The 23,430-nt window shown below is 51.0% G+C and overlaps 1 protein-coding gene across 1 annotated transcript; it reads right to left on the bottom strand.

The window, feature by feature from the left end:
- Nucleotides 1-212: 212 nt before the first annotated feature.
- On the bottom strand, nt 213-8,233 carry CALM3 (calmodulin 3). The gene is made up of 6 exons (XM_079908431.1): nt 7,933-8,233; nt 3,595-3,625; nt 1,201-1,344; nt 927-1,033; nt 525-660; nt 213-385 (listed from the first exon to the last, which is right to left on the bottom strand). The coding sequence occupies exons 1-6, from the start codon at nt 7,933-7,935 to the stop codon at nt 357-359; spliced, it is 450 nt and encodes a 149-aa protein (XP_079764557.1). The 5' UTR covers nt 7,936-8,233; the 3' UTR covers nt 213-356.
- Between the last annotated feature and the right edge of the window lie 15,197 nt (nt 8,234-23,430).

Here is a 23,430-nt window from a genome sequence, read left to right as displayed (position 1 = left end):
AGAGGACATATGAAAAGAAACAAACCAAGACGGACGAGAGCCACCCGGGCTGGAGAAGGAGGGCAGGGCCCCCCCGACAAGGGGACTAGGGGGCTCATCTTATGAATGCATCAGGCCTTGGAAGATATGAATGGAAGGGGGAAGGGCAAAAGGAAGAGGTGGCAGGGGCATGGAAGGAGACTCGGGAGGAAGAGAAAGAGCAATCATGCAGCTTGGGACAAATCTTTTGTTGCTTTATCAGATTCTCAGTCAATCAACTGGTGTTTGCTAGAACCGGGATACGCAGGGGAGTGTTGAAGATGCGCGCGCGGGAAGAGAGATCAAGAGAACGGGCATCACCAGCTGCCCGGGGGCCTTCACTTTGCAGTCATCATCTGTACAAACTCTGTGGAGGGAAGCAGACAGGGAGGAGGTCAGCCAGCGAGCAGGGCTCAGCCCCAAGCCGCACCCCGCCCCCCGCCCCGACCTGGGGGCTTGTTCCAGAAGCTCCTGCTGGCCCAGAGACAGGGGCCGGGTCGGCTCACCTTCGTAATTGACCTGGCCGTCTCCGTCGATGTCAGCCTCTCTGATCATCTCATCCACTTCCTCATCGGTCAGCTTCTCACCCAGGTTCGTCATGACGTGGCGCAGCTCTGCGGCGCTGATGTAGCCATTGCCATCCTGGGTGTCGGGACAGACAAAAGCTTTGAGCTCGAGGCATTCGCCCGGCTCTTCCCTGGGGGCCACAGTGCAGGAACTGTCAAGTCACCCACACTCAGCAGGGGCAGGGGGGCTTCCTGAGGTGGCAGAGCAAGTCGGCAGCGGGGATGGCACTGGGGCCTGGGCCTCCTGGAAGTTCTGACTCCCGTTACACAGGGCATCCTGGGACGCCACCTGTTCTGCTCTCTGCCGGAGTCCCAGAGCCACTCTGGGAAAGACCTGCTCACCTTGTCAAAGACACGGAAGGCCTCTCGGATCTCCTCCTCGCTGTCTGTATCCTTCATCTTTCTGGCCATCATGGTCAGGAACTCCGGGAAGTCAATGGTCCCGTTCCCTGCAAGGTGGGGAAGGGAGCAGGGATGCTCTGGGCCTGGGCCCTGGGAGACGAGCCCGGAGCCCTGGCAGAGGATAGACACCGGCTCATCCATCAGCGGAGGAAGGTTCCCCGTGGTCGTGCGGGTGACCGGGAGTGGGGCTGCCCACCCGCTCCATGGGGCTCACCATCTGCGTCCACCTCATTGATCATGTCCTGCAGCTCGGCTTCAGTGGGGTTCTGTCCCAGGGATCTCATCACTGTCCCCAACTCCTTGGTGGTGATGGTACCATCTCCATCCTTGTCAAAGAGGGAGAAGGCCTCCTTGAATTCTGGGAGAAGAAAGACAGTGAGTCAGAGGCTGAGGACACAGGGAAGTCCTGACCTTGGGAGACAGGCCGAAAGAGTCAGGCCCACCTAGAGAAACCAGAACAAGACTTCAACTCCAGCCCAAGCCTCTCGCCTCTGTACTCAGGGCCGGACCCCTCCTTCTTTCAGTCGGCACTTACTGAGCGCCTGGCCTGTGCCAGGCAAAGCTGCCCGTCTGTCACCCCAGCCCAGTGGGGACAGAGGGGAAAATGGGTGACAGTGGCCTTAGACCTTCCTACATTTCTTCTTGGTCCCTGGCTTCAGCCTCTCCCTCAAATGATGAAACGGACCAACGTCATGGAGGGGATGAGAGCCGTGGGAAGTCTCTATCTGAAGTATGCCAGCCAAGGTCAACTGGCTGGGAAAGGAAGGGAAGGAGAGGTGCAGGACGCCTCTGGGCGGCACGGCATCCCTCCTGACTGGTACCGCCAGCCCAGCTCCCTGGTTTCCAGAGGAGCCGAGCGCTGTGTATGGTGGAGCCTGGGGGTGGCCGGCAGCAGAGCACGGCTGACGGACGATGCGTGGGGTGGGTGGGGGGACGGAAGGAGAGGGGATGGCTGCCAGGCCGGGAGGATGGGGCGCTAGTGGCACTGAGTGGGAAGGCCACAGCTGGGGACGCGTCAGGAGCGGGAGAGAAGCGCGTGGCTCCTGCCCTCCCACTGGGCCCATTTCGGCACCTGGTTCTCCCCACCCCCAAACCCTCAGAGAACAGATGCCTGGCAGCCTATTCCCACAGGGCGTGGGCTGGGGTGAGGTGGTGGACAGTTTGCTAATGGGGACGGTGGGGGGTGGTGGTGGTGGGGACGGGGGCGTGACGTGGAGCGTGTGTTTGTGTTACCCGAGGGCAGAGCGGGGCTTGAGCGTGGCAGGAGCCACACGTACAGCCGGGAAGCTTTGCCCCCGAGCCCCTGGGCCCTGGAGAAGCATTAAGTGTCTCCCTGGGGATGCTGCCACCGCCCTGTGCTGAGGCCTTGTTGTTCTTTGGGGGAGGGGGTCATGTGGGCACCCTGCGCTCATGATCACTAAACAACAAGGGGGTTCTCTGGCTTTCCTCGGTGGGTCGCCATAGCCACCGGGGGCCATAGTTTAGAAGCAGAAAGTGTGGGGGGAGGAGGAGGGGTGCGGGGAGGGGAGGAAAGGAGAGAAGGCCAAGTCCATCCCTGTCTCCTCCCACTTCAGAAGCTGGACCTTCAGTACCAGTTACGTGGAGCGTGTTGAACGTGACAGCAAAGCTGGGGTTGGGTAGCTGCTGGGGCCCAGGGGCTACTTTGCTCCAGCCCATGGCTGTGGAGCGTAACTGAGAACTGGCCTCTGTCCTCAGGCAGCGCATCGTCTTGGGGCGGGGGGCAGGGAAACCTGCTCAACACACAGTACTTCCTGCAGCTGTGACTTCCTGGGCTTTAGGGGACAGTGGGGCTACAAAAATGAATTAGACAGGATTCAAGGATTTCTTTTAGCTTACTGGGAAATATGTGATCATTCCGCTGTTCATTCATTTTAGTTATTGAGCCAAAAAAATTTACAGAGCACCTACTATGTTTTAGGCACCAAAGATACAGCAGGGACTGACACAAAGTCCCCAAATAAGGAACTCATCTAGTGACAGGAGATACAGCAGGTAAAGACATCATAAAATAATTTCAGATAGAGAGAAAGGCTGTGAAGGAAACAGAGTGACCTGAAGGAGAGTAAAGGAAAGCTGTCCATTTGAGAGGGGAGTCAGGGAAGTCCCTTCCAAGGCAACATTGGAGCCGAGACCCGAAGGATGAGAAGGAGCTGCCCGTCAGTGCAAACCGCCGGGGGAAGGCACTTCTGGCCCAGGAGGAAGCAAGTGCGAGCGCGCGCAAAGGCGACTGCGGAGGTGGGAGTGCCGAGCCATCTCCTGGGAGGCTCCTCAAGTGGGCCAGGAGCTCTGCAGCCCCACAGTGAGGCAGGGAGCTCACCTTCTGAGCCTAACCGGCAGGGGTCGGGCTCACCCTGCAGCCACTGATTAAAAGACCCCGAGGAGCCACGGCCAGGAGAGGAGCCAGCCCTGCCGTCCGGTGGGTTTCGGGCTCAGGACTGTGAGGTTCGGTGTTACTGGGGCAGTGGCGTGCTCTTACACACAATAGGTTTATCTGTCACACGCTCCTCTGGCCGGAGCAAGATTTGGCTGGGGATGCAGAGGCCTTCCCGCGGCAGCGGGAGGGAGGGAGGGAGGGAGGCAAGCTCACCTGCGATCTGCTCCTCAGTCAGCTGGTCAGCCTGGAAAAGCAGGAAGGAGAAAGTTAGTCACAGGCTGGTACATCTTCCTTGCTCAGCCCGGCCCCCTCTGGTGAGGCTGGTTCCACACGGCACCCACGTACCTGGGCAAGGGAGGTCATGCCAGAGCCAGGGTCTGGGATAAAGTCTGGTGGTCCAGGAAGCTGGGGACTAAGGTGGGCTGGAAACCCAGAGCAGCCTGACGCAGGGCCTGATTACACCGCCCAGACTGCGAGGTCTCCAATCCAGCCCAGTGCTCTGGAGCCACGGTGGGCGGGAGGAAGTGCTGCCCCAGACCCGACCCAGCTGCACCAGCACAGCACGGGAGCCCCAGAGGCTGAGTGAAGGGAGCAGTTGCCCTAGAGGCCTGATCAAGCAGCTCTAGAAGGCTCCAGACCAAAACAGGCCAGTCCTTGGGTAGGGCAGAGGGAAGGCGTCTGGGGGCTCTTCGCTAGTTTCTATGTCACAGATTTGGAGGCACTAGGTCCGAGCACAGTGGACCCAGCTGGCAACAATTCTCCTAACTGGTGGCTCTGAGGCGCTCCGAGTGCCTAACAGAATCCTGCTCAGGCAGGGGGCAGCCCCCCACTCTCTTGTGCACGGGGCACCATTCCGCTGTTTCTCTTGGGCAGGAAGGGTGGGTGTCAGGGAGGGGACTGCAGCAGGCAGTGGTGGCAGAGGCTGGAGGACTAAAGTCAGCTTCCCCCGCTGCACTGCAGTTCTGAACCCTCTCTGGCCCTGGCCGCTCCGTTTGGTCGTTAGGACGGTGGCAGGCAGCCCTTACTGCATGCGGGGCTTGGGGGCGGGGCAGAGGAGACGCAAAGGCTAGCTTGTCCCACACTGGTGTGCTGGGAACTAGCCAGGCATAGGGATCCTCCGGGGGAGCAGCCATGAGGGGAACAAAATCCCAACATTTAGCATCAAAAAAGGAATTTTCCTTGGTTTTTGTGAATGCTGCCAAAAAGGCACCGCTCTCCCCAGACCACCAACCCCTTCCTTTATTTCCTTTCACAATTAGGGGAAAGGGGCTTCTAGCGTTGACTCTGAGAGCCCCCCAAACTGATGCATGCCATTGTGTGTATTTGCATTATTCTCTATAAAGTTTCCAGAGCTAGCAACAACCCCCCAACCCTGTCCCAAATATGAAGACCGATCATGTTAGAACAGGTCTCAAATGTCCTTTTTCTTTCTTTCTTTCTTTTTTTTTAAATCTAAGGGAAGAGAAACTTAGGCCAAGCCCCAAATAGTCAGAATGGGAGGGGAAATCAAAGTGATGATGACAGAGGGGAGATGGCTAAGGGAGGGGGAAGCAGGAAGGTAGAGAAGGAAAAACACCACACATGCACATTCTGGAAAAGTCCAAAGTCTAAAGGGAAGGTTAGGAGGCCAAATGGAGCCACTTCTGCATCGCTTTCAAAAAAGACCCAGGGCTGCTGGGCTCCTGAACGCCAGCCTGGCAGCCCTAGGCCCACAGCCCCTTGCTCCTCCGCTTCCCCTGGCTTCTACGGGTAAAGAAGCCGGAGCCGATCCCCTAGGTCCTGACACCCGAGGAAGCTGCTGGGGGAAAGTGAGAACAGAGGATGGGCTTCTGGTTACCAAGGCCAGGTGATGCCAGGGGAGGGGAGGGGAGGAGGCAGACGGGAGAGCAGCAGTCTGGGGAGCAGGGCCGCCATCCCCTCTGCTTTCATCCTCTTCCCCTGGCCTGGATGGAAAAAGCTAGTCCAGTCGGGGACCTCCGCGCCCCTACCACACCACCTTCGGGCAGCAGTGGCAGGGGCTGCGGGCAAGGCGGTTGGCACAGGCTGCAGAATGGCCCAGAGTGGCTCTGAAGGCCGGTGTCTGCCGCTCCCCACCGCCAAGCTGCAAGGCGCAGAGAGGCTCGGCCACACTCCTACAGGGTCACTGCAAATAGGCGTGGCTCTGACTGTAGGGCCCATCGCACACTCTCTCCCTCCCTGTTAGGAGACCCTCTGCCCTGCTTGGAGAAGGAAAGGTCCCAGCTCCGAGCTAGAGATCTCAAAGCATGGCTGCTGCCCAGGAAACTGATCACCGCTGGGGAGCCCTTCTCAGGGCTTCTTCCCTTTCCAGAGCTGAAGATTTTCAGCTTTCACCAACAACTGTCTCCAAAATAACCCAGTTGGTCTCCTGCTTCCATGCCCCTCATCTTAGGCTCCAGCAAGGAGCTGGACAAGGAAAAAAAAATAATCCTGGGGTGGGGGAGGGAAGAGGGTATTATTTCTCTGCCTTGCCCCAGCCCCCAGCCAGTGCCAGAGAGCAGTGTTAGATGAGATCAGAAACCAAGGCCAGGGCCCCTCACCCGGGCCAAGGAGGAGCCACAGAGCTCAGGCCAAAGTCCAAGGCCAGTTAGCAGTGACTTGTCCCACCCATCCATACCTTGCCGATTACAAATGGAAAGGGAAACTAGTAGGGCCAAAGCTCGGGTCCTATTTGGGAGGCGGGGGGCCTCCTAGCACCTGCCAGTGATTCGGCGCCCGTTTAGCAAGGTTCTGCTGGGGGAAAATGGGGGAGAGGTGAGAGGAGCCATGAAGCCTGTGTCAGCAAGTATGAGATCTGATACACAGCAGCGGCGGCCTGTTCTCCCCAGCCTTGCCAGGGATGATGGCTGCGCCCGGTCCCGAGGCTAAGCCTGGGGGGCTAGGGGTGTTGTGGGTAGCAGGGACCGGGAAAGAACTAGTCTGCTGGTTTTCTCTCAAAGCCCCAGCTGTGTGAATTAACAGAAGCACTCAGTGAGGGCCCGGAACAGAACAAGCGGCCCTCGGGCTGATGAAGGGGTCCTTCTGGAGGTCTCCTCTAGTCAAGCTCTGCAGTCCCCACCCCGAGGCCACAGGAACAGGCGTCCGATTGTCACCGACGCCACACTGCACTGCACTGTCATTTGGCACAAGTGAGGAGATGCAGAGCGGTGCGTGGAGCTGGAGACCATGAGAAAACCAGCATTCCTGTTTGGAAAGAACAGCTCTCTTGGTCTGAAAGGGACAGTGAGCGGGTGAGGTTCAAGGCTGAAAAAGCTGGCTCGTTTGATGCAGCCCAAACTTTCATCTCCCACCCCCATTTCCTACAGCGTCAGTGCGCCACTGGGGCCCGAACAACTCCGCCCACCTGCTCCCACTGCCCTGCCTTCTGCCCAGCTTCATTCTTTCTGGGAAGGGGACCCGAGAGCCACTCCCTCCGGCCTCTGCAGCCCACCCCCCATCCAGACTGAACAGTCTTTGTCCCAGCTTGCCCTGGAAACTTCCAGGGAGCTACCCACATCCACCTCCAACCCGAGGCCCACCTCACCGCCATTCATTTTCTCCAACACGTCCCCAGATCTCCTTCCACCCCACCTCCCACACCACCCAAGCCAAAGTCCTCTCCCACCCCTCACCTCGGAAAGCCACCTCCTCATGGACCCAAACGCAACACTCCGCACTTCCAAACCCAACCTCCCTTCCTAGTTCAATAGCCTTAACCCACCAGTAACCGCAGAACCTTCTCTGGCTGCCCCCCACATCAACCACGAGGCCCCCTGCCCCCCCAGCACTGGCAAGCTCGCCATCCCCTTTTGACCACTTCCCCGACCCCAATCCTCTTCAGTCCCTGCAGGTTTCCAGAGCATCTCCTAACCTCGGCTGCCACCCACCCCAGGCTCTTCTTCCCCAAGCTTGCATCTCACCCTCCTCCTCCTTCCTCTGCACTGTCGGTCTTTGGAGAACCTCCTTCTCTCCCCTCAAGGGTCTGATCTGTAGAAGGGCCCCCCCCCCCGCCGCTCCAGGAGCACTCCCCCCATCCAGGCCCAGCTACCCACGGCCCCCTCTCGGGGAGCTCCCCAGCAGCCCGGCTTCCCTCCGAGCCCCCTTCCCTGCATCCTCTCAGGACCCAAAGCCTTTATCAGGGCACAAATCACCCCCTTCCCTAGCCAATGTTTCTTACCTCGCCCCCCGGGAATCCAAACACCTCACCTTAGCGACCAAACGCCCCATCCTGGGTCCAAGAGCCCTTACCCTCTGAAGGTCCAGATGCTCCATCCTGGGTTCAAATACCCCCTTGGAGGGCTCAGGTGCCCCTTCTGGGGACCAGAGAACCCATCTGGTGCTAAAAGTCGCTTTTGGAAGCCCCAACCCCCTTTTCGGATCCAAACGTCCCGCTCTGGGTTCGAATGCCCTCGATAGTGGGGCACAGAGGGGTCCAGAGGCGCTCTCCGGGGCCCAAACACCCCCCATTCTGGGTCCACTCGCGCTCTCGGGGGTCCTGCCCCGCCGCGCCCACCTCAGAGCTCCCAGCCTCGGCGGCCCTTCAGCCTCACTCACCATGGCGAAGCCCGGGGTGTCCGGAGCACGGGGATCAAGGTTCCTCCGGCGGCGGCAGCAGCTGCAGCAGCTTGAGCTCCGCCGCGCGTCCGCGCCTCCACACTCACTGCCCGCAGCGCGCGCCGCCGCCGCCGCCGCCGCCGCCGCCCGCCCCAACGGTCCCTCAACGGCCGCCGCGCGCGCCCCGCCCCGCCCGGTCCGCGCGCCGCCGCACTGCGGCTCCCACGGATCCCTCCGCGCCTCTCTCCGCACTGCCGGGCCCGCGGATCTCTCGCTCCCACCCCGCTCGGGGCTGGGTTTGTGGCCGGCCGCGCGCGCGCGCACCCGCCGGGGGACTACTTTCCGTCGCCGCGCGCCCCGCCCCCTGTGCCCACTCTACTTTTCTCCTCGGCGGAGGGGCACTGCTCGGCGGCGCGTGACGCGTTCCTGTGTGAGCCGCGCCGCTATTGGGCCTGGGCGACGGCGGAAATGAGAGCGCGGTGCCGATTGGTCCGGCCTTCCCTGCAATGCGTCAAACTGGGGCGAGCCACTGCGTGGTGGTGGTGGGCAGCCCTAAATGTGTGTCTGCGTGGAGCTGTGAGGCGTAATGAGGCGAAGGGGAAAATTGTGTGACTGTTAGAGAAGCAAATACATCATCTTCTTGGTCAGGGAGTGGTAAAGGGGTGGCGGAAGATGCAGAAGCACTTTCTCGGCTCTCCCCTCTAACAGATGGAAGATGGTGCAATCCAATATGCTGGCCTGGAAGCCCCGCCCCCAAGTGCGCCCTACGATGTGGCGGGGTCTTCAAGGTTCCTCTCTTACCCTAAAGGTGCTGTCCGTTGGGACAGGTGTGTGCACCCTGTGACACCCTCCACAGGTGTCCGGAACCCCTATCCCCGCTTCACTCCTGATTGGCTCAGGGTCTGTGAAAGTGGGGCCGTCGCAGGACAGCCTCTGGGAACAGGGCGTTAATTCAGTCATTCATTAAAAAAGACTGAATTGGGTGCCTGGTGTAATGTAGGGACCCGTGATTGGCTGGGCTGGGGAGACCAAACTTCCCAACCATTGTCCTGTTGTCTTGTAGACCACTTGACTCTTGCACTCCTTGTTCTAAGGTTCCAGCCATAGGAGGAAAAAGAGTGCCAAGGTTAGCTGAGACTGTTTACTGGAGCCCAGAAACGCTCCCCTTCTCTTGTTTAGAATGGGAGCTGCCATTCGATTACATGTCCCGTACCCCTCTCGGTGATTGGCTGAGGAATGACTCACTCGCCAATCATTATGTCACACCTGGAACAGGATGTAGGCTAATGAGAGTCCTTCCCTAGGTTTTTGGATCTAGAGTTTGGGGACAGGAAGCCTTTTCTTTTTGCGTGGTGAGGCTGTGAAGAAATAGGTCTGGCACTGTCTGTGGCCATTTTCCCACCCTGGAGGGGAGAATAAAAGTGATACCAAGGAGAGGCAAAGAAGAGATGGAGTGAGAGAGTCCTGTTGCCATTCACTTCCCTGGTTCCAGTACTCTTGAGGCCAGCTGTGCAGCCATCATGCCAGGATTTTGCATATATGAGCTATTAAAATTTCCCATTTATCCCAAACTGGTTTGAGTTGAATTTCTGTCACTTGCACCCAAAGATCTTCTGATCTTCTGATGGATGTGAGCTGGGCTAAACTCTGTCTTGGTCATCAGCATTGGCCCTGAAACAGAGAAGGCCAAGGACCCAGTCAACATTTGCTGAACAAATAAGCAAAATGAAGTCAGGCTCATGCTCTCTCCCCCCTTCTCTCTCCTCCCTGTCTCTGAGTCTTGATTTCTGCCAGGCAGACCTCAACTTCTGATTTACTTAGGCCTACGAAATAATACATATACTACTATTAACATGTTTGAGCACTTACTCTGTTCCATGCACCATTCCATTTGCTTTGCATCCATTAGTTTATTTAGTTCTTACAATATCCCTATGGGTTTGTTACTTCCATTTTCCACCTGATGAAACTGCTTTATTGCCACTGGAATTAGATGAGACCAGAGAGGTATGAAAGCTTGACCAAAAACAGAGAAGTGAAGTAGCTTGCCCATGGTCACACAGTAGGAGGTAGAGTCAGGATTTGATCCCCAGCAGTTTGCCTGAAAACCCCACACTCTTAAACACCATTACACTACCAGTGAGAGAGATCATATTTGTCTTCTATTATCCATTTTCCCTGTCTTCCAGCATAATAGAAGTTTAGCTGGGCACATTGCGATCCTGAATGAAAACTACATTTCCCAACCTTCCTTGCCCTTATGAGTGGTCATTTGATTGAATTCTTGCCAGAAAGGATAGTGATATATGAAACTTCTGGGTATACCGTTAAAGGGGAGGACATGCCCTCCTTCTTCTCCTCTTGCCTGCTAGTAGAGCAGCCCTTGTAGGCATTAGATGAGAGACCAATGGTGACCATACTCACCTGGCACCTTGATGATTGCCTGGAGCAGAGCCCACCCTTCCATCCCCAGTGCCAAACTTTTATTCGAGAGTGAAATAAATTTCTGTATTGCTTAAGCCACTGTTATTTTGGATCACTTTGTTATAACAGCCAAACACATCCCCTTTTTGGTTACTGCCCTTGCTTTGGTGGAAGCTCTTATGCCTACATTAGTGAGGGGTCATGTGGTTCAGGCGTAAACCAATCAGCATGTCCTGCTTCCATACCTCTGAGTGGTTCAGAGTCAATTGTATGACTCTTATTTTTTTCCAGGCGTGGCATAATTTACATTCAATAAAATGCCACAGATCTTAAAGTGTTCAGTTCAATGAGTTTTGATAATTGTGTACGCCATGTAACCACCACCCAAGACAAGCTGTAGAACATTTCTATCATCCCAGAAGTGAGTTCCCTTGTGGCTCTTTCCCGTCAATTCCTGTCCCCCTCAAGCAACCATTGTTCTGGTTTCTGTCATTAGAGATTAGTTTTGCCTGTTCTAGAGTTTTGTTTTGTTTTGTTTTGTGGTATGCGGGCCTCTCAGTGTTGTGGCCTCTCCCGTTGTGGAGCACAGGCTCCGGACGCGCAGGCTCAGTGGCCATGGCTCACGGGCCCAGCCACTCCACGGCACGTGGGATCTTCCCGGACCGGGGCACGAACCCGTGTCCCCTGCATCGGCAGGCGGACTCTCAACCACTGCGCCACCAGGGAAGCCCTCAATGTAATATTTTTGAGCAAAAGTTGCATGGAGCATACTTATACTAAAATATATTTTTTGTTGTTGATCTGGAATTTCAAGTTCAACTGGAGTCCTGTACTTCTAATTGCTAACTCTGGTGATCCTAATCTCAAAGCACCTTCTTTCCATGGTTGGGAAATGAGCTTAGTGAACTTACAGGGGACCACCTGAACTTCCAGGTCTCAGGTTGTCCTATGCTACAGCCAGGCAAGAATCTCGATAGTGGCTTCAAATCTTCTGAGCTTTAGGAATGATCAATAAACAAAGGCTTAACCCCATTATCATCAACATCCCAGTTCACTTCCACCAGCTGGATAAACACCAAGTCCAATAATACGATCTGTTGCTGGATCCACGCCACGATCTGGTGACCCTGTTATTTCTCTGACATCACCTCCCCACACTCCTCTCTCACTCTCTTGGTTCCAGCCACATTGGCCTCTTTGCTGTTTTTTGAACACATTTGGCTGACTCCTGCCTCAGAGCCTTTGTATTATTTCCTCTTCTTCAAATGCTCTCCCCATGATAGTTATATGTGGTTTGTCTCCTCCTTTGCTTTGTTCAAATGACACGTCTTCAGTGACGGCCTACCTTGACCATCCCATTTAAAATTGTAAACCAACACTCCCAATTGCCTTTACTTGACCTTATTTTTTTCATAGGTGGGACCACTTTCTCAAATATGATATACTTTTCTTATTTATTCTATTTAGAGTTTGATTCTCCCACTGGAATATAAGTTCCATGAGGTCTGATCTTTCTATTGTGTTCACTGTTGTATCTTCAGTGCCAAAAGCAGAGCCAGGAATATAATAGGTGCTCAATAAATACTTTTTAAAAATAACTAGATAAATATGGGGAGATGGAAATTCCCCTACAGTGCTGGTGGGAGAATATATTGATACAAGGACCCTAGTGAGTGTCCCATTTAGGGTAGGCTAGGTTATAGTACAGTAACAGCTGCAAAAATCTCAGTTAACACAGTTAAAGTTTCTTTCTCACTCACATAAAATCCACCAAGTGTCTTGGCCTCTCTGCAGGACAGATGTCCTCCATGTGGTGACTCAGTGTCCCAGGCTCTTTTCTCTCTCCTGAGGGTGTCTATGTTGCCACAGCAGGGGAAGAGAGATTGGAGAATGTCCCAGGGAGTTTTCATTGTCTTAGTAGAAGTGACATCTGTCACTTCAGCGCACATTTCATTGTCCAGAACCAGCCACATGGTCCCATGTCACTGCTAAGGGATGGAGAAGTGTATTTTCTCCCGTGCCCCAGAAGAGGAAACAGGAAACAGAATTTGGTGATCATACCATGGTCTTCGTCACAGAGAGACATTTGACCATATCTGTTAAGTTGAACGTGTACATTTGCTAAAATCTAGCAGTTCTACTCTTAACTATATCCTTGATAAGTGGCTTTCAACTTATTTTGAGTGAGCTTCACAGCAAGAACCACATTTTACATCATAATCCAGCCATGTTTCATATATTTTTTTTTTCAGAAACTATATATTTAGTCTGAAACAAAAATTTCAGAAGCAGAACTTAGTCTTACTATAGACAAGGCACTCTGATATTTTCTTTCCCATTCCATTTCATGTTTCAGAAATGATGCTCGCTGTGACCTACTGATTCCACTAGCCTCATCGTGTGTGTGTGTGTGTGTGTGTGTGTGTGTGTGTGTGTGCGTGTGTGCACGCACGTGTGTGTGTGTGTTAGCACTTCCTTACTTTCTGGCTACTACTTTCTAGGATGTTCCAGACTCATCTTGTATATTTCTTGCTCCAATCCTACAATCAGCCATTTCTCTAAGGAGCCCTGGCTCCTTTTATTGGATAATTAGGTTAGAAACTAAGATCTGGGCTCTGAGTGTCCTTGTTGCTATTGAAGATTGCTTTTTTTAACTCTACCTCTTTGCACTTTTATAGTGATTGCTCCAAGTATCCTTAAATTGGTCACCTATCTGTGATTTTTTTACCTCACTAAGTTTTCTTTTAAAAAATTATCTTACATAATAGTCTGGAGGCAGGGTCAGATCAGGACTGGTTCAGTGGCTCAATGATGCAACCAAGGACCCAGACTTCTTTTCTCCTTCTGCTCTGGTATCTTCAATATTTTCTGTCTTTAGGCTCATAGCTTTATGGTGGCAAGGTGGCTGCCACAGCTCCAGACGTTACTTCCCAAGGCAGTAACCAAAGTCAGGATGGAACGGAATAAGGTTCTTTTATTTCCCTTTATCAGAGAGAATAAACCTTTTCTCAAACCCCCTTCAAGTTTCATTGGCACAAAATGGGTCACATGATCACTCCTAAATCAATCACTAGCAAACAGGAACAAGGTTTAGACCAAACAAGGTTCACCTTTTGGGTCAAGGCACACCTTCCTTGAGCACATTGTTACCTGGTACCTGGACAAAACTGGGGTCGGGTTAGCAAGAGGGGTGTGTGGTGGGAAAAAGGTCCACCACATAAAAATGTCTTGGATTTTTCTTGGCAAATTCCTGGAAAAAAAGAGGAAAGTTAAGTTGTCTATGACATGGGGAAACATTCTTAATCCTCTTCTTTACTCATTTTTATTTTGTCTCCAAACCTTTTCTCCCAAAGCAGTTTCCTCAAACTCACTTTCTTCCTCCAAAAATCATCTCCTGCAGCTGATTCAGCCCCAGTATTACTACATGAGGTCATCCAGGGCTGGTGGGTTGGCCCTGCCATCATCCACATGTGGGTTTCACGAACGTACCTAAGGAGGTGCTACAGTTGCTGCCACTTCCCAATTAGCAGGAAGGTAAAAAACAGGCAAAGAAGGACATTTAGTGTTGTCACTGAGAAGATGCAGTAGTCAGGGTAAGCAATCTGAGATGCCGTAACAAATAAGCTCCCAAGTCTCAGTGGCTTAACACAATAAAACTGTATATATGTCTCACTCACACAATGTCTAATGCGGGAGTTCCTTTTAGGGAGATGGTCTTCAGAGACCCAGTTCCTTTTCTTTTATGGTTCTGTTATCCACTGCATACTCAAACTTCTCTTCTGGATCCTCTGTCCAGCCAGAATTTGGGGAAAGAGAGAACACAGAGGATCCTGTGGTGACTTGTCCTGGATGTAGGTCATGTATTTTGATTGCATTTCATTGGCCAGAACCCAGACGCAGGCCAGACATAACTGCAAGAGAGACTGGGAGGGGCTTCCCTTGTGGCGCAGTGGTTGGGAGTCCGCCTGCCATTGCAGGGGACACGGGTTCGTGCCCCGGTCTGAGAAGATCCCACATGCCACGGAGTGGCTGGGCCTGTGAGCCATGGCCGCTGAGTCTGCGCGTCCGGAGCCTGTGCTCTGCAACGGGAGAGGCCACAACAGTGAGAGGCCCGTGTACCGCAAAAAAAAAAAAAAAAAATTTTCTTCATTTGATTCCTACTAACTTGGGCAGGATTATTTCCAGATATTTTAAAGTTTTTGTTGACAATCTGAATGGGATCCAATTTTCCACAATTTTCTAGCAGCCTGGTGTGTATTGACGTTATGACTTTTTATAAGTGATCTTGAATCCAGCCTCTTACGGAAGCTCGTTCTAATACTATATCAGCTTGTTCTCTAGGATTATTTCTAGGTAAATACAGATGCACTTTTTGCTCAGGGTCATTGCTACTCAAGATATCATTCTTTGTGCCATCATGAGGCAGCATTTGTTAAACGGTGCTGTTTTTGTCTCCAGGATTTTCCTCCAAGCCATTGTCACCCATGCACAAGGTTAGATGTACGCAGAGAGCCGATGACATCTTCAGGTGGACAGCTACCTGGCTGACCTTTGTTGAAGAGGAAGCCTGGATTCAGACACGTTAAAATGAGCGACCGAGAATTGATTAAATATGACATTATTATCCATCCATACGTTTATGTATATATTTTCTGAATCATTTGAGAATAAGTTGCAGACTTCATGCCACATTATCTCCAAATGCTCAAATGTGAATTTCCTAAGAACAAAGACATTTGCCTATGAAATTACAGTTACAACAATCAAAATCAGGAAATTCAGCAATGATACAATTATCTAATCTATGGAGCTTTATCAAAGTTTGTCAATTGTTCCAATTATGACCTTTATAGCAAAAAAAAAAAAAGTTTTTTTTTCCTTTATTTTATCCAGCCAGGATGACATATTCCATTAACTATCATACTGCTTTGGAACAGTCTGGAACTAGTCTGGAACAGTTCCTCAGTCTTTCTTTGTGTTTTATGACATGGACGGTTTTGAAATTTCATGTCAGTTATTTTGTAGAATGTCTGTTTGGGTTGGTCTGATGTTTTTTCACGACCAGATTCAGGTTATATAGTTTTGTTTTGTTTTGTTTTGATTTTTTTGCGGTACGTGGGCCTCTCACTGTTGTGGCCTCTCCCGTTGCGGAGCACAGGCTCCGGACGCGCAGGCTCAGCGGCCATGGCTCACGGGCCCAGCCGCTCCGCGGCATGTGGGATCTTCCCGGACCGGGGCACAAACCCGTGTCCCCTGCGTCGGCAGGCGGACTCCCAACCGCTGCGCCACCAGGGAAGCCCCAGGTTATATAGTTTTTAAAAAGAAAGACTGTCGTAGAAGTCATTCTGTGTCCTCAGTGCATCTTATCTGGAGGCAGATGATGCATTTTGTCCCATTACTGGCAATGGTGATGTTTCTAGCTGTAAAGTTACTCTTTTTCCTTTTGTAATTAATCTGCAGGGAAATACTCCAACACTTCGTAAATATCAGTGCTCATCAGACCTTCCTCTGCTTGCTTTAGATTACTTAATTTTTTCCACAGACTGCTACCCAAGAGCCATCCAGTATTGGACTTCCCTGGTGATGCAGTGGTTAAGAATCCACCTGCCAATTCAGGGGACACGGGTTCAAGCCCTGGTCTGGGAAGATCCCACATGCTGAGGCCAACTGAGCCCATGCACCACAACTACTGAGCCTGCGTGCCACAACTACTGAAGCCCGTGCGCCTAGAGCCCATGCTCCATAACAAGAGAAGGCACCACAATGAGAAGCCTGCACACGGCAGTGAAGAGTAGTCCTTGCTCGCCACAACTAGAGAAAACCTGCGCGCAGCAGCGAAGACCCAACGCAGCCAAAAAAAAAAAAAAGAACCATCCAGTCTACACGATGAGGTCCCCAAATGATGTACAGAACTCTTCAAAAGCAGGGCTATAATTAGTGCTTTTCTGTCTTTATATATTATTCTGTCATCATATCTTTTTCACCCCAGAAGTGTAGGACAGCCTAATCTCAATCCCTTCATTAACCCTCTCCCAGTACAGAAATGGCAAGGACCATATTCAGCAAAAATGCTCTCAGGGGTCCTCATTCATGTCTGCGACCATTAAACGGCAGTGCATGGGACCATTTGCACAGATTTCTGCCACCCTCTTTTCTTCCCTGGCAAAAGTGTCACAGACGTTAAATTTCTGGAGGGGATGATTTTGTACTCTGGAAGCTCATTGCATGTTTCACCTTGGGGCATCTGTCGTTGTGGGTTAAACTGATGTAGTTTATTCCATTTATATGGCGTACATCCCAGCTTGTGTGCAGTTCTGATGGGGACAGGTACTGTGAACCTGGATGACCCAGTTGTAGCAGCTTGTGCCCCTACAGGGGCAGGGAGCAGCTGCGGCACCGATGGAAATAGATGTTAGCCGCGGTGGGCCTGAAACACCCGCCAGCAACACCAAAACTGCTTCTTGCTCCAGATCCTGCTCTGATCCATACACCTTGTACCTCAATCTTCCTTGGACCCCCCACTGGATATTCTTTTGATTAGGAAGTTAGGAAAGTGAGGTGGCAATGGACCAGAGATACACAGATAGCGGCAAAGCTGGGGTTTGGACACTGGCCTGCCTGGCCGCAAAGACTGGGATCTTGACCTTGGTGTTTCCAGAATTACCCACTGAGTTATCTGGAGGTCTTTGGTAAGCCATTCAATAACAGGCAGGTCCAGCCCATGGATCCTTAAATATCCCTGCAAAGAGATACCTTCTCCCCAAATGACACCTTTTGTCCTCAAAACAAGTCTTGGATTCTTAGGGCTCTAAGACCAAGGCAGGGTTTTCAGCCTCCCATCTTCCCCCAGTAAAACACCCCCTCCTCCCAGAGAGTGGGCAAAGTGAGATCAAGTAGGAGAGTTCCCTCTACCTTATGCTGCCTTCAGGAGTGTGGCAGATTTTATTTTCCGGAGATGGCCACAAAAATGTCTCACATCCCACATGCTCTTCTAGAACCTTGCCATTCCTGCATCAAGAGTGGAGTCTGTGTCTCCTTCCCTGGAATCCGAGTGGGCCTTGACCAATAAAGTGGAAGTGATGTTACGTAACTCCAAAGCTAGCTTGTAAAAATGCTACGCACTTCTGAGTTGTTCTCTTGGGACGCTTGCTCTTGAAAGCCAGCTGCCATACTGTAAGGAAGCTCAAGCAGCCAGAGGAAGAAACCATGTGGAGAGGAAATGAGGCCTCAAGCCCTCAGTTCCAGCTGAGCTCCCAGAAGACAGCTCACATGAGTGTGCCATTTTGAAAGCAGATTCTGATGCTCTCCAGGTGATACCATGTGGAGCAGAGTACTGTCACTGCCTTCTCCAAATTGCAGGTTTGTGAGCAAAATAAATAATTGTTGTTTTAAGCCACCAGGTTTTGGGGGTGATTTGTTATACAGCAATAGATAACCGAGACAAAAAAACTAAGCCACTACCAGTTGTCTCTCTGTCTCCACAGGGGATTGGTTCCACGAAACCTCCCCCCCCCACACACACACACTGCCATGGGTACCAAAATCCTGAGATGCTCCAGTCCCTTACATAACATGCATAGTATGTGCATATAACGTACACACATCCTCGCGTGTACTTTAAACCATCTCTAGATTACTCATAATACCTAATACAGTGTATTTGCTATGTAAATAGTTGCTGGAGCATAACAAATTCAAGTTTTACTTTTTGGAACTTTCTGGAATTTTTTTCAAATATTTGTGATCTGAGGTTAGTTGACTCCGTGGATGGGGAACCCCTGGATACAGAATGACTATAATCAGAAAATGTCACAGTTGGTGCCTAGGTCCAGAAAGCACTTTTTGCACTGAGTCAGGGCCACACTCAAATCCAAATCCTGTCTCTCTTCCTAAATAGTGTAGTCCAGAAGAGCAGAACCCTTGGAGCCAGGCAGACATGCGTTCATAATCCTGATTCCAATACTTCCCAGTTGTGTAACCTTGGGCAATTTAATGGGCCTTTCTGAACCTCAGTCTCTTCTTCTATGAAATAGGCACAATAATTTTTCTCCCTAAATCTATCAGGAGGATTTAGTGAGATTATGTATCTTAAGTGCTTAGCCAAGAACATAGCACATAACAAGTGCTCAGTAGCTGTTAGCCATGATTTACCAGGACAATTATATGGTTGGATGTTGAAAGCCCCTTACTGGATAAGCTCTCTTGAAGGTAGATTGGGAGCCTTCTGGATCCCATCACACTTCCTCTGTGCTGAATTTCTCTGCCTAGAGTCAGAGAGACCTGGTTTTAAATAACTCATGGCTCCTCCAGTTTCTGGCTGTGTGACCTTGGTCAAGAGACTTAACCCCTCTGTTTTTGGAGTCCTCATCTGCAGAAAGCGGGAGGGTCATATTTCCTCCTTAAGGGGTTGCAATGATGTTGGATAGTGTGCAAGGCATGACACAATGCCTGGCACACAGTAGGTGTCCATAGCGTGTGCTGAGAGAGGGAGAGGCTATTCCTCCATCCTCTGCAGAATCTGCAAGGATCTCTGTCCTCTCTCTGTCCTCCATCGCGAGCCTGACCAGGTGGCTGGTGGTGGTGAGCGCTCCAAAGAGGAATGGAGGGGAGGTGCGGGGTGGGGGGGTCTCCTAGCAGGGCCAGACCTGTTGTTCTCTCATTTCCCACCAGCGGGCGCTCTGGTGAAGTTAGGATTGCAACTCACCGCCATCGCGGTGACCATTGCTACCGCCATTTGTGCACATAGTGGCTGAGCGCTTTGGTTCACTTAAATGAGTCGGGATTCTCAATGTCTTCCTTAAAAGTAAGAAATCTAGCAGAGTCACAGGCTTTTATTTCCATTATGTTTGTGGGAGAAAAGTGCCAACGATCCTCTTCGGATTGAGAGAGAGAGAGAGAAAACCGACATTTATTCCTTTTAACAATAGAGATGATGTTATCACTATGGCAACAAATGATCAAGGAAGAAAACCAATCAGAATTGCAGATTTCTCTCGGAGGTTATTTTTCTCAAGATATGGCAACAATTTCAAGGAGACTCTCAAAGACTCTTTTGTTCAAATTATCCTTCAAGGACAGTCTTAAATGAACAGAACAGGTTGGTGACAGGAACTCGAGCCTCCAGCTTGCACAGGAAAACCAGATGGGTGTTCTCAGTTTGTTTCCTTATGGGGCAGATTCTTTAGATGGGCTTTATTATGCATGTAGCTGCAGGGAAGAGAGAACATCTTCACCTCTTTTACTTTTTACTTTTTTTTTGGCCGCGTGGCATGTTGTGATCATAGTTCCTTGACCAGGGATCGAACCCGCGTCCCCTGCATTGAAAGCGCAGAGTCTTAACCACTGGACCGCCAGAGAAGTCCCTCTTTTTTATTTATTTTTTAATTTAATTTTATTTTTTTGCGTACGCGGGCGTCTCACTGCTGTGGCCTCTCCCGTTGTGGAGCACAGGCTCCGGACGTGCAGGCTCAGCGGCCATGACTCACGCACCCAGCCGCTCCACGGCACGCGGGATCCTCCCGGACCGGGGCACGAACCCGCGTCCCCTGCATCGGCAGGCGGACTGTCAACCACTGCGCCACCAGGGAAGTCCTCTTTTTTACATTTCAAACATTATTTTTATTAAAAATTTAAAATCACTTTTTCAAACTGCATTGGCTACTAGTTGAGAACTTGCATTTTAAGGAGCTGATTCTGAATCTCCTTGGTTGACACCACAGGCAAAAAGCAGCATCTTGATCTTGGACTTCTCAGCCTCCAGAACTGTGAGAAAATATATGTCTGTTGTTAAAGCCACCCAATTGAGGGTATTTGTTATCAAAGCGTGAGCAAACTAAGACATTGAGTTCCCTTCTTCCGCCCCTAGGCTCAGGGGCCCACAGAGTAACACACACCTCTCCTCCAACCCCATCCCCTACACACCCCTGAACAAGGGTGTTTGTCCCGGATCAGCCTGAGCGGGTAGAGGTTGAAAAAAAAGTTCTATTTTCCTAGAATTCGTCTTTAGTTGAGGCACTGTCATAATAACCACCCTTCATCTTGCTCCCTTTCCAGCTGTGCTCTGCCTGGAATAGAGATACACTCACAGAAATTGAGCTCTGTAGAGTTGTGTCTTCTCAACAGAAGCTACTCCAGGTGTTTCAAGCAGAGGAAATTTAACGCAGGGGATTTATCACAAGGGTGTCCAAAGGGCCAGGAGAGCAAGAGCCAGAAGGGGATGGTGGGGGGGAAGAAAAGAAGTAGTGTGTATCAGTCCTTCATTCCTTCTTTATGACTGAATACTATTCCATTGTACAGCTACACTGTACTTTGTTTATTCATTTATCTGTTGATAGCCATTTGGGCTGTCACTACCTTTTGGCTGTCATGAATAATGCTGCTGAGAAATTGATGTACAAGTTTTTGTTTGAACACTTCAGGATTTCTGTTGTCGGGTGATGACAATGTTCTAAAATTGATGGTGCTAACGGCTGCAGAGCTCAGGGAATGTACCCCAAACCACTGACTAGTACACTTTAAAAGGGTGGATTTTTCTGGCATGTGAATTACATACCTGTCAAGCTTACAAAAACCCTGAAACTGTTCGAACTTAATTTTATATTTACTCACATAAACTTATGATAGGAGGCAAAGCACACAGATTCTTTTCAAAACTCCAGCAGTTTCTCTGGCCCTTCTGCTCGAGGTGATTTAATTATAACTGGATTAGTGACGATGTCATGAAGGGTTAAATCTCAGACTTGAGGGATAAGTTCTATTTCGCGCACACACAATAATTAAACACACCTCCCGGTAGCAAACGTGTAAGCCAAGTTTGTGGTCATCTCAGCCTCAGGGTTAAAGATGAAATTCCAGAGATTTCCCTGGTGGTCCAGTGGTTAGGACTCCACTCTTTCACTGCTGTGGGCCCAGGTTCAGTCCCTAGTCCGGGAAGAAAGATCCCACAAGCCATGCTGCGTGGCCAAAATTTAAAAAAAGAAAAAGAAATTCCAGAATGAATGAACACAGGTGATGATGTGGAAAGGCACCTCTCATTAGCAATCTGTTGGCTAAGAAACCAGTCAGGAAACACTCTTCTGTCACAAAACGGAAATCATTTGTATAGATCCAACCTTCTTTTTTAAAAAATTTATTTATTTATTTATTTTGGCCGCGCTGGGTCTGAGTTGCAGCATGAGAGCTTCTTAGTTGCAGCATGCGAACCCTTAGTGACCACATGCGTGTGGGATCTAGTTCCCTGACCAGGAATCAAACCCGGGCCCCCTGCATTGGGAGCTCAGAGTCCCACCCACTGGACCACCAGGGAAGTCCCTAGATCCAACTTTCAATCATTCATTCCTTCGAGAAATATCTTTTGAGCACTACTGCATGCCAGGTGCTGTTCAAGGCTAGATTCTCTTGAAACCAAATCTATTGACGTTTGGGGCCTGTATTGGTTTCCTATGGCTTCTGCGACAGATGATCGCAAATTTACTGGCTTGAAACAACACACATTTATTCTTTGACGGTTCTAAAGGTCAGACGTCCAAAATGGGTCTTAATGAGCTAAAATCAAGGTGTCAGCAGGGCTGTATTCCTTTTGTGGTGGTGGGGCTTTAGTAGAGAATCTGTTATCTCTTTCCTTGCCTTTTCCGGTTTCTAGAAACCACGTGCTTTCCTTGGCTTGTGGCCCCTTCTTCTATCCTCAAAGCCAGGAACATCAGGCCAGGTCCTTCTCATGCTGTCATCTCTCTGGTTCTCTCTTCTTGTTTCCTCTTCCACTTTTAAGGATTCTTATGATTACCTTGGGTCCACCAAGATAATCCAGGATAATCTCCCCATTTTGTTTTATTTTTAATTCCTATGCGGTTGGATTTATTTATTTATTTATCTAGGCCGCACCGCGTGGCTTGTGGGGATCTTTGTTCCCCAAACAAGGCTCAAACCTAGGCCCTTGGCAGCGAGAACTGGGAGTCCTAACTACTGGACGGCCAGGGAATTCCCAGTCTCCTTAATTTAGGTTGATTTAGCAGCCTTAATTTCATCTGCCACCCTAATTCTTCTTGGCCATGTGTTCTAACATGTTCCTCGGTTCTGGGGATTAGGACACACAGAGCTTTGGGAGGTCATTATTCTGTCTGCCATGGTCAGGATCATTCTTAGGGGGGTGTGTGTATGTGTATGTGTTCAGGAGGCTCTCTTGTTCACTGTGGGGCATTTAGCATCCCTGCCCCACCTCCACTTCTGACTCCAGTTGTGACAGACAAAAAGGTTTCACTGCCAGATGTCCCTTGCCGCCCCCCCCCCCCCACCCCGGTCAAGAGCTGCTGTTCTAGGTCCTAGGAATCCAGAGGTGGACAAAACAGACAAGTCTGTGCTCTTTCGGATTTTCCATTTTTCCAGTGGAACTGGCGCATTAACCGCATCTCACCGGGAAACACTGTGTCTCCAGTCCCTCCATTCAAGGTTCCCATTTGTACCTTTGGAACTCGTCACCCATGGTTTGCATGTAATTGCAGCCGAGGCCCAATGGGACCTGGTGCTCCGGCAGCCGGGCTGGGTGCGAGAGCCGTATAGGGAAGACATCAGCACGGAGATGACGTGGGGACCATCCCTGAGAAGTGGGAGCTCCACGCCCACCCCCACCCCCACCCCCCACCCTACATGAATGACAGGCGTCAGCCCTGGGCTTCTGTCTTTTGCACTCTGATCATCTCTCTGATGGCTTCTTACCAGCCTCCCCCAGGGCCTCCCCTTCCCTGGTCTGTGCATGGTACATGGCTGACCCCTCCCCCCACCCCGTGCTCAGGCCCTCTAGGCATCTTCAGCCTTTCACCCTGATCTTATTCATCTCTATGCTTCTCTCTCTAATGACATTTCCGGTCTGCCCGCCTGCATCTTTGTCCTCAGCCCAGCCATATCAGTTTCCTGTTGCCGCTGCAACAAGTCACCACACATTGAGTGGCTTAAAATAACACGTACGCATTTTCTTACAGTTCTGGAGCAGAGGTGATTGACGTGGGTTACATACGACTAAACTAAGGTGTCAGCAGGGCTGTGCTCCTTCTGGAAGCTCTGGAGAGAATGCATTTCCTA

Source organism: Stenella coeruleoalba (assembly GCF_951394435.1).
Source record: "Stenella coeruleoalba genome assembly, chromosome: 20".
Lineage (NCBI taxonomy): Eukaryota > Metazoa > Chordata > Mammalia > Artiodactyla > Delphinidae > Stenella > Stenella coeruleoalba.
This window is presented reverse-complemented; position numbering and strand designations above follow the sequence as displayed.

What these genes read in the sequence shown, in the direction of transcription:
- CALM3 (XM_079908431.1), bottom strand. An exon ending in GACTGAGGAGCAGATCGCAG is followed by an intron (nt 1,345 to 3,594) that starts GTGAGCTTGCCT and finishes TTCTTCTCCCAG; the next exon opens with AATTCAAGGAGGCCTTCTCC. An exon ending in CGGCCAGGTCAATTACGAAG is followed by an intron (nt 386 to 524) that starts GTGAGCCGACCC and finishes TTCCCTCCACAG; the next exon opens with AGTTTGTACAGATGATGACT.